Here is an 11,524-nt window from a genome sequence, read left to right as displayed (position 1 = left end):
AAAAAGAAAAGTGTAAGTTGTGATTTTATTGTCATATACATATACGAAATTTGACTTCTGCATTTAACATGTAGCAGCCAAGGATCGAACAGCCGACCTTGCGACTACCGGACAACCATGTCTACCCATTGAGCCACGGCCAAATGTACTGCAATCACTTGGTATGTGACTTATCTTAGTAGGGACAACACGTAACACGTAAAACATTTTATTAATTTTTATTTAAAAATAACAACTTTTACACAGTGCTGGACTTCAGGCGGTTTCTTTTTTTTGAGATTATTTTGCCTCCTTTAGAAAACACCCTTTCACATGGCACAGATGAAGCTGGGGTACAGAGAAAAGCAACAGCAAGTTTATACAAGTTGGGATACACATTTTGATGTCCTTCCTAATACTCAGAATCAGAATCGATTCTGATTCAGCTTTATTTAACAATACTCCACAGGGTTCTCCAATCTTCCAATGTTTGGGTCACCCAGGTACCTTTGGACCTCCACTGAAGCTCGAATAGCTTCCAAACAAACACGCAATAAAGTCCGAAGTACACAAAATGTGAGTGTTTTCTCTCTGTAGTCTGTTAACAAACTGTGTCTTGTGTTCTGTTTGTAAGCGCAGGATCGATTTCTACCGGCGGAATGTGATCGTCTTATTTATGAATTATTTGCGTCTGTACGTTTTGAAATTCAGATTGTGACGTCGATATTAAATAACCCAGAATATGATTATTGTTTCTCTGAAATTTTTTAACTCATCAAACCCGACAATCAGGAATGAACAGCCTCACGTGACTGAATGAAATTATGATAGAGCGAGAGCGAGAGAGCGAGAGAGGCTCTATCTATATGTAGATATGAAAAAGTTCGGAAATTAGTGTTTGGAAGATTATTTCTCTGTTGTAACGATGCTTCTTGGCAATACATGTTATACCGTTGGAAAGCCTGTTTATTTACCTTTCAAACGGTGCCCCATTTGTAAGGATCATGCATTTCTGGGATGAGCAGCACAGCTGAGTATGTGGGTTGCGCCCATGAACAATTTGCCAAATCTTCTCTGCCAATGCCAAACAGTTTATTCGGCCACCGGCCACCAGCAACTCAACGCTGATAGGCTATCGCGCCACAGCGTCACGCGATTATTTCGCAGAAGTTGAAAAATTTCAACTCGCGCGTTGGCGATTTTGCGGCGTCCAACGCAAAAACGCGTCCAACGCGCCGCGCCATCGCAAAATCGCGGCGCGCCAGTCTCATCGCGTCTGTGCATAGACTTTGTATGTAATCTCGACGCGCGTCAAAAAATCAACGCGACCGGTGTGAACGCAGCATTACAGACCCGTTGGCACTGATTGGATGGTTTCCTGCCGTTGCTGCAGAATCTTGCAAATGCCATTAGGAGCACTAAAATGACGCAGAGGAACCAGATTCATATCTTATCCATCTCAGGATATAGTGACGGTTTGAGTACATGTGACAACAAGTTATTTTCATCAGATCAGTTCATCCTAGAGTCCAAATGGACGTTTGCGCCAATTTTAAAGAATTTCTCTCAAGGAGTTCCTGAGATATCGTGTTTAGAATGAAGCGGAGGGACAACCCGTGAACATAAGGCCTCCGAACACGACAAAAAACGGTTCTCTGGCCAACAAAACTATGTGACCAAGACTTGCCATGAATCCTTTCATTTTAATGAACATGTGGGGGAAAAAGTACCATAAACACTTTCAATAACTTTATTTTTTGTCCCTTAATAGATCTGTACAATCAACAAATCAAACTTAAGATGAGCCTAGCAAAACTGGTCTGTACATGTTAAATGCTTTTGGGCAGACGACCTTAACACTCATTTAAATAATCAAATGATGACTTGTCTAGCTATGCAAACACTTATCTCACAGCGTGAGAACATTGATTGAAAAAGAGGAGGCAGGATGAACCAGAACAAACCAAACAGAAAAAAATACCAATAATGTTCCCTTTATACCTCTTTCTCTCCAGTGTTATAGAAAAGTACAGTCAAACATCTTATTTACAGAGAAATGAACAAAACTCTAGTTCGATTAAAACAATGTTTTAAGGTGTGGTGAGGGTTATTTATCTGGATTTAAAAAAGGGGGACAGACGGGATTAGACAGTTTGTATGGAACAAAGAGGACGTATGCACACAAGCCAACAAGAGACAATATGGCTACTGCTCCGATTCCAGCACCAACATAAGGACACCTTCAAGAACTCATAAATGTCTTTTATGTTATTCTTCGTCAAAATGCCTAATTCCTTTACATCGGAATTCTCTCCGTTCAAGCACAATCACGCCCCTTTCCTCCATCAGCTGCCCTCAGGCCTGTTGAGTCCCTAACCAACCATTCCTGAGATACATTGTTGACAAGATGTGTTATTGAGTTTTTAAAGTGTCGTTTACATGTGTTATGTTATGCAGAGAACGTGCTCCGTTTGTAGTTGTGTTATATGGAGCACTTAAAGCCCACCCCTTTCCACATTCTGTCCTTCAATTTCAAAATAAAGCTGCCTTATTGCTTGGATAACAGTGATTTCTTTTTTCATTGAAAAGAGACTTAATAGAAAATAAGAAACAGAGTTTATGTTATTTAGAATTACATTATTGTTATTATTTAGAATATTATGATTCAATGTCTGAAAAATAATGTGATCTATACTACAGTAGCAAGACTGGACTGAAGAGAAACTTGTAGGACTGTGGGTCTCCCTGCTCAGCAGGACCTTGTTCTTCATACGTAGTTGAGCTAATCCAGAGGGGTGTTTCATCAAAACATTACAAGGACAGCTGAAATAGATCACGCTCATTTACAGTTTCATAAAGTCATAATTATCACTGTTTTCTCTTCGGCGTGTTGAATTGAGGTGATCCGTCATGTCTGTGTTCTATCACCATGTTTCGATTAATTCATTTTGGGTTGTTTAGAAGAAAATTCAACCCTGGTTTGTCAGGCTCACTCAAGCCAAGCTTTTCATTAAAAACAGCAATCAGACGATAGACAGCTATAATGGTCTCATCCAGAAGACTCGGTTTGTCAAACAGTAAAATAAGTGATTTGTTAAACTTGGATTACATTATGAGTGACACCGTGCTCTTATTTTGGAATGAAGACATGCTTTTGAAGAAATATAGAATTACACCCACATTGTGATCATTCTCAAAAACTAGAAAGGTTTCCATCAGGGGCCTGTATCACAAAACGAGATTAGTGTCTGACTGGCTCACATCTGAAGAGGCAGAGATTACCATGGTAACATATGCTGCACTGCTACTTCAGGAGATCCAATCACAATCTGTCAACTGCCCTCCAAACCAATCAGATCACTAGAAAAGGAGTCATCCCTCCCCCAGGATGCTGACTGACTCTCCTGGCCTATAGAAACATGACGCTCTTATTACTGTGGCCGTTTGAATCACTGTGGGTTAGAACAGGGCTTCTAACAAACAGCAGTGTGGATCTCACTAAATGTAATTAACTGACTTCATCTGCACTTTCACTGTTTCCAGACAGCGTTGATGCGTTTACACTTATTCCATCACTCCGGCCTACATTAACATGACGTATACATTGCTGTCTTTTATTAGAAAATATAACCACACACTGTTAACTAGCTCCCATTCAATTATAAATGTTTTGGTCAGATCGACCTGATCAGCTGTTATTACTTTTCATGTGCATCACATACCAGATTTGAGGTTTATCTTGGAGAACTACATGTTAAAAGCCAAACATAATTTCGAAAGCCATCATTCCAACACGTATTTATATCCTTATTTTTAATATTTAAATCGTGTTTTCTTCAAGTAGTGAATTTCTACTATAAACATTTCTTGCTGCCTCAATAAGCCACTATCCTCACACGTGTCAGCGTTTCAACTGTAAAGTGTTTTCGTAATACTTCAGTGTGATGAGCCAGCTTCAGTGACATCACTTCTCTCAAAGAAAGCCAGTGGAAGTTGAATTAGCTTGTTGATACAAGCCCCTAAAATCTGAATTATGTCAACGTTTCAGGTTTGGGTTTAGGACTTGTTGCTATGACAACTGATCCATATCATATTTAAGCCAAAGAAGTGATGAATCATCTCATCCACATGAAGAACAAGGCCCCGCTGTCTGTGGCGACACACAGGTGGACAGTGAGGCTGCTTTACCATGCGCTCTAATGACACAAACTGGATTTGGACCAACACTTAATATCAGGTCCACACTGACGAGCAGCACTGGAAACTAACTCGTGTAGTGCTTCCTTCCCATGTCAGTCAGTTTGGTGGTTCCCTCACTAACCGTATGATTGTGGCATCCTTTTCTTTGGAATTATGAAACCAGAGGACAACCATGAGACATTGACCAACACAGACCCCTAGCCGCTTCGCTTCCCTTCAGATTGAAATATTTGATAATTTGTTAGTTTTGATAGATTTAAAAAAAAAAAGAAAAAAAAAAGAAAAAAGAAAAAAGCCAACTCAGTAATGGTGCTGTTAATTAGCAACATTTTCCAAGGAGTTTTTGTCGTACAGAATTGTCTTTTAACTATGATTTTTTATCTCAACTGTCAACTTAATTTAGAGGTGCCATGACACAATGAAAGTGGAGCTTTACAGTTCTGTCAGTCTTTAACAAACAGCCCCTCCGTAATGATCTGCACCGTCAGCCGTACGTTGCCTTGCTAACATGCTGTCTGAAAAATGCATCTTGGAAATCTTGAGTCAAGGAAATCTTGCCCAACTTTGAGCTCAAATACGAAAAACTGGTCAACTGCATTTTGTCTAGTACGTTGAAATCCCTGGCTCCTCGATAACGCAGTGCAAGTTGGTGGCGAAAGGCAGAGGGAACCCGCTCTGTCCTCCGTCCTGGTTGGAGGTGGCGCAGCAGCTCTGGACGTACACCCCAGAGAAGTCCATGTCTCTTAATGCAACACTGATGGGCAGACCAGCTGGGTGCTCCACCAGGGATCAGCCTCTGGCCTTGTCTCCTCTGTGCTATGCTGTTACTCATCAGTCTCTACAGCCTTTCTGCCCCCCCCCCCCCCACAGTCTATCCAGAAAAGAACCCCAAAATATCAGATAAATCTTCTTTGAAATGTAGTGAGCTACAGACGACGATAACAGAGGAGTCAATGAAAGTCAAAACTGTTCAAGTGTCGACAAGTCTGATGGAGGCGTTAGTCCTTCCACACAGCATGATGATCCACAGTCAGTGAGCAAAGGCCCGGGGCAAAAATGAAGTTGGGATGTGGGAGGAAAAAAATATTGGTTGAACCTTTATTTAGTTACAATATAGATTTAAAAATGTTTTTGTTTTTTTATTATTTATTTTTCAACAACTACCTGTTCCTTTCCTTCTTTCAGTTATTTTTGTGTACAAGAACAAGAGGGGAGGTCATCTTAGTTTGAAGCAGTGCTGTTCTTGTAGATTTTGCCTGAAAACTATTTTTAATTTCTTTTCAAAGAAAAACAAAAATTGGACAAAAAAGAGCAATGAAAGAAAAAACAATCTTCTTAGATCCACCGGCGTGTCTGGTGGGCTGGGACCTCAGGATGACCCTGGTCCAAGACAGCTGTTCACAAGAGAATAAGGGGGTGGAGCTCAGAGCATGAGGGAGTTCAAAATCCATCCACCCAAACACCCAGGGCCCTCTCTGCTAGCGTACGGTTCACTGAAATCACCTGAAATGAGGAGAAATGCAATTGGTCAGGGCTCGACATTAAGGCTCTGTGATCAGCAAGCCGCTTGGGCAACAGAAAAATAAATGTGATCTTTATTCGGGACCAATATTCAGTAAAAATATGCCATTGGGAGATTGTCAAGAATGCTTAAAATCACACTGAACTTAAAATCCGTGTTGAAATCAGCAGGAGAGCTAGTTAACATTAGCCGTTAGCAGCCGGGGGGCAGCACAGTCCTACTTGGCTACATAACGGAGCTAACGGCTAACGTTAACAGAGGATGCATTGAAGTGCATTATTATGTGTTCAAGCTCTATTCAGTAAAAGTGTTGAATGAAGTAAATTATAAAGCGTGAAGATGTTTTTTCACCGCAACATAAAATAGACATTAGAGATGATTGATGACCTGTTTAACTTCCGAACAGATTATTATACACAGGAGAAACTACTAATGTCAAGAATGTAATCATAGCAAACATTAAAATAGCCACAGTATCGGCTTGCAGAGAGCTAAAAGAAATAAAAAGCTCAACATTTTTCCCCCAGAGGAGATACTGTAGTAAAGAAACTACAAGCGTCACTTTCACTGGTTGAAATGACAAATGTCACCAGCAGCAGGTCACATCAGCGGTCAATACTTCCCGTAAACTGTAACCTGATGGCTGGTTTGTGTGCTCTCTGCAGGACTCAGTCTGTACTCAAAGATTGTTTCTGAGGTGACAGCAGCTTCACTCTGTGGCACCACCATACAACAGCCAGTGGACACAGTCGTTTTTTGAGTCCCAACAACTCCAACATCTTTCGTCTAGTGGATCGTGTAATGACAATTTCACATTGTCTAGCTAAACTTTCTTTATCACATCAAGGCGTTGAGGGCAATCTATATTATAAAACAATGTTGCCTGAATAGCGACCTTTTCCACAGCTTGTTCTTTGGTGTTGGCATGTTGAGTCCGTAGGAGCTTCAGTTGATGAATGTCCAATGAGGCGAGTCATGCCTTGGGATAACATTTAGAGTTGTTGGCTTTTTTTTGGTCCAATTGTTCAGATCCCTGTTGATTTTCATTGATTTTTCAATGGACCTACATTTTCCATTCATGAGATAGTACTGACATAATCAGGGACTGTTTTTTTTTTCTCCAGCGGAAGAAGTCAGACTCTTGAGAATGCACTTTGGAGGTGCTACTTCTTTCAGCTGAGACGCTTTGGTTGCTACGATACGTGAAAACATCGGCTCTGGATGAAGCACGCAGGGAGAGAGGACAGACCTGACAGTCTATGCTAATGAGATGTGCTGAGTGAGGAAACATGGAATAAAACACATTTGATCACGTCTCCATGCTAGGCTATCTGTCCCTCCTCCACTGTGATTGGATGGCTGGGTAAAAAGCAAAAGAGACAAGCGGAGCGTTTCACCCAAAGTTGAACATGAAGGGCTTTACACCGCGGGGGAAGACGATGATATTTAGGGCACAATGGGGTTGGTTCAGGCCTTTATTCGCTGTGCGGAAGCTCAGAAAAAGGTGAAAAGGTGGGCTTTTCACAGCAGAACATTAACGTTCTGTGTACAGAAACATCTACTGACGTGAATTAATCGCACAAAGTAAAACCTCCCTCTGTGTGTTAAGGCCTTGCCACCGACACCCTCAACTTTAAAACTACCAGTACAGTTATACAACATAAATACCCCTAAAACTACAAGTACATGTCTAAGACGGGTGCATTGAAGCATCGTACCTCTTCTCCGACCATGTTCCACAGGTGGACCAGAGGGAGGCCTGTGTTGTTGTCATAGTTTGACACCTTCACAGAGAGAGAGAGAGAGAGAGACATGGGGAGTCAGTTACAGTAGACCGACCCTCTGGAGTTCAGCTCAGCGAGGAAGGTGTCTAACCTGTGCAAGCAATGCCACTCCTCTGGTCATCTCCTCCAGCGCTGCTGTGGCCTCTGGTGAAAAACGATCCTCTCCTGGTAACATGGCATTTCAAACACACGTGAGAACCACCACAGAGGAACAATAGTTCCAGCTATACACGACCTGCAGCTTTCAGACATTTCAGACATTAAGACACTAGAACTACTAGCACTGCTGTTGCAGACGTAAGTTTGAAAACGGTGTCTTAAACAATGTTGTACCTGGAAGTGGAGCGATGTTGTCAAGCAATACTTCAGCCCCTTGAAATGGTAGTGTTACAAAATCAGACCTGGAAAATAAAACGGCGGAATCAGTAAAATAAAATCTTCCACAAATCTTCTCATCCACAATGTGCCTTAGTCAGCACTTTGTTGAACCACCAGAACGACTGCTTTGGCTCTGCCTTCACCAGCTCCACAGTGCATCTCCTCCACACTTTGGTGGGTCAATTACAACTGATGGTGGCAGTAGTGAGAAGGTCAGGGTACACTGGTCAATGCTGCAACAATCACATATAGTTAGAGAAGATGTTTGGAAGTGCGATATATTTTTGCATTTGAAATTCCAAAACAAAAATATTTCGGTATGATTGCACCTCAGGAAACACATTGTTATTGGTTGACTTTGTGGAAATAAACTGACTTGGACACTAAAGTTCTGAGTCTAAGAGCACAACCACAGCTACACAGCTCGCTGCCAGGGACAAGACAGAATGCAGACACACCGGAGCTGTACAGGGAGAGGATGGAGACCAGGGAGCAGCACAAAGTGCGTACAGCTCTCAGTCTCTGGAATATTACCAGCACGATAGTGAATTGGCTCAAAATGCATGAGGACCAACAACAACCAACAACCCCGGGGTCTCAAACATCTGTCTTTAAAACTTGATGTTTTAAGTGAGATATATTACAATATGCGTGATAGAGTTAATTTACTCAAAGTTGTGTGAATACATACGCAGCGGTTACCTGGACAAAGATTAGACTTGGTCCTGAACTGAAACAAAATTCCATAGACATATTTATTTGAAACATATCTGGTCTAGAACTCGTCTTAATTCCAGAGAAGGCCCCTGGTGGAAGAATTTGGAATACTTCTCCCTCAGCGAGCGCCACAAAGCAGAAGGAAACTATTGTCAGAGAAGCACTTGATCCTGTTTGTTTGCATTGTAAATGGTGAGACCTCCGACACTCACCGTATTTGCCGTAGAGAGTCGATCTTAACTCGGTCGTAGCCTCCATAGTCTACGTATCTGATCTCCACTTCATTAGTTTCTTTATAGAAGGTGATGACCTGAGCTCTCCACCAGGCTTCCTCTGCCGCAGGAGCTGCACAGATCACACCCACTGGAGGACGAACGGACACAAAGACGATGCAAATTCAAAAATAATTCAAAAACATATTAAAATGATAAAGTTTAACTGGGATTACGATTCCTATTTCAGTGATATTGTTTTCTACTTTTGTATTGGTTGATTGTTAAAATATTCACACTGAAGACACATTTTCCTTTGTTGCTGCATTTCATGTCCAAAATAGAATTATCAGCAACTGTCCCTTGGCTGAGATTAGTTTTGTTTCGCTGACCTTCTTTATGGGGCCACAACTTGTTGCATATTTCAGACATTTTTCTTCAGCATTTGGTGAACCGAACCTACATCAACACATCCGTTTACAAACTCTTACACAACGCTGCAGTATAACCCACATGTCATTTATCCATCATGTGCTCATTACTTCACAAACCTATAGTTTTACCGTTGTTCATTTACTTCAATCCAAAAAGCTTTTGATGTATTCATTGAGATTTCTGAAGAAGCTCGGGTGCATCAACCATACTGCCTTTAGCTGTAGTGTGGATAACAGAGATATGACTGTGGTGTTAGCAAGGACTCAAACGCCGGTTCCTTAAAAATATAATATAGGTGCAATTTCATTTTTCTCTCTCGAATTTTCACGATTCGATAGAAGAAAAATGCAGCTAGGCATGTTTACGTGGCTGAAGATGCCGTTGTAGCTGCCCGTGGAGTGTAAGGTTTACTGAACTGCAGACACATCATCAGTGTGGCCATGTTACCTTCAGCAGGGGAGGGCAGGGCAGGGGTGCCCGGCTGCGAGTAGCAGAGGAACATCTGCTGGTCAAGGCTGCGCAGAGCGTGGTAGGTGGGATGGGTGTGCTGCTGGACAAAGACGTGACCGGCTGACACGATGTTCACCACGATCACTTCAACGGTCACTCCACTGGGGAGCAGGAGCTGAGGACACAAATGACACCAGAGGAAGCGTTACTCTTCCTTGATCCAGTGTGCATTCCCTTTGGCTAAAACCTACACTTCATCAATGAGAAGTAATACTGCATCCTAAATTATTATTAATGAGATCAGTGCAGTGCCAGAGTGCACAGAACAAGCTGAACCTTTTCTGCCGTGAAATGCACCGTTATCCAGGAAGAACACCTTGCAGGATGTAGCTCGTTATGCTATGGTCATTTCACTGTTAGTGGTTGTAGAGTCCTGCCTGAAATGAGACTAAAGCCATGTGCAGTGTGTGTTTGTTTCTAATGAGCCTTGGAACTGGACGTTCTGGGTTGTACCAACTCTTCTCACCACGGCCCTGTAGCAGACTCCTGTGGAGTTTTGCCATGTGTCTACTCTGGGACGTCAGAGTCCGCTTACCGAATCAGAATACTGCTGAATCCCATAATCAAAATCGTTTAGGTTTGTTTGGGGAGGAAGGAAGACAAGTAATGAAGACAATTATGAACTATTTATTTCTCGGGGCATCAGACCTAAACCGGATGGATTCCAACAGGATGAGGGGATATAGCTGCTTTCATTAACCTTATCCCGACTCATTCCTCCTTTGGCTGCTCCCTTTAAATGACAGTGGTTGTGCGTGGTGCCACAACATAGAGCATCATGTTCTGTGTAACATTATCTTATCACAATCACTAGGACTGTACTGAATAGCGCAAAGCTTCATTCATAACTTTGACAACCTCAAAGCGTTGAATGTAGACATACAAAGACTTTGGGTACATTTCCATAACGTTAACATCTCTTACCAAGTTTTGGTGAGCAGACATATGGAGAACAGAGATGTGGGGTCACCTCCATGGAAAAGAGACGGAAAACTGGTTTGTAATAAAGGATTGAAGATTCACTGGTGCTGATCTGGGGCTCAGCGGTGGAGACAGACCACTCCACCAGAAACATCTCTGAATCATTCTAGAGACTTTTGAAAACATCTTGTTCTGATAGTCTGTTAAAATGACATTGTAATCAGTGTAGGAAAAACCAGTCGATCATCCTTCAATTGTGGATAAATGATTCAAAAGCCAGTCGTCACGAGACTACCACATAACCGAGGCTATTTAAGAAGTTAAGTAACTAAAGGCATGGTTAACACTTCACACTTCTTATCACATTTGAGTGTTTGACAAGTTCACTCTGCAGAAGGACAAATAAAGAGATGCAAAAAACCTAACTGCTGAGAAACTAGTACGTGATAAACTCCAACTAGCACTGTGATGTGGCTATCATGTCTTTGAAGCCTGGGTGGACATCTGCCCTGATCTTTAGCCTCATTCTTCTGCCAATATATCATTGGCTAAAAATCTGTCCACTTCAGCATTGGTGGCACAGAGCAGCCAGAGAGCCCACCCTTACCCAGGAGGTCATGGGCAGCGATGGCAATGTTAGTGGGGGCGGCGGCGGTGCATATAGGTTGGTCATGTCCAGATCTTTAAACTTCTTCCCAATCAAGGACAGGGCTTTGTCAACCTGCTGCTGTGTACCTGGAGAGAAACACAAGCTGTTCAGAACAGCACTGATAAAAAACATGGAGGTCAACAGCTCCTTTGAAATACATCAAGATTTTTACCCCCCTCCCACAAATGGGATGTGGGGATCTAAACCCCCTAACTCA

The 11,524-nt window shown here is 42.1% G+C and overlaps 1 protein-coding gene across 1 annotated transcript in view; it reads right to left on the bottom strand.

The window, feature by feature from the left end:
• Nucleotides 1-338: 338 nt before the first annotated feature.
• The window catches only part of akap1b (A kinase (PRKA) anchor protein 1b), a 28,202-nt gene continuing 17,016 nt past the window's right edge, over nt 339-11,524 (bottom strand). Inside the window, exons 5-11 of the mRNA XM_079272016.1 lie at nt 11,266-11,393; nt 9,675-9,852; nt 8,793-8,943; nt 7,819-7,886; nt 7,577-7,650; nt 7,420-7,485; nt 339-5,682 (exon numbers count right to left, since the gene is read on the bottom strand). Coding sequence (XP_079128142.1) covers nt 5,620-5,682; nt 7,420-7,485; nt 7,577-7,650; nt 7,819-7,886; nt 8,793-8,943; nt 9,675-9,852; nt 11,266-11,393 — 728 coding nt within the window. The 3' untranslated portion in view covers nt 339-5,619. The remainder of the gene's footprint in view (nt 5,683-7,419; nt 7,486-7,576; nt 7,651-7,818; nt 7,887-8,792; nt 8,944-9,674; nt 9,853-11,265; nt 11,394-11,524) is intronic.

Source organism: Melanostigma gelatinosum (genome assembly GCF_949748355.1).
Source record: "Melanostigma gelatinosum genome assembly, chromosome: 7".
Lineage (NCBI taxonomy): Eukaryota > Metazoa > Chordata > Actinopteri > Perciformes > Zoarcidae > Melanostigma > Melanostigma gelatinosum.
This window is presented reverse-complemented; position numbering and strand designations above follow the sequence as displayed.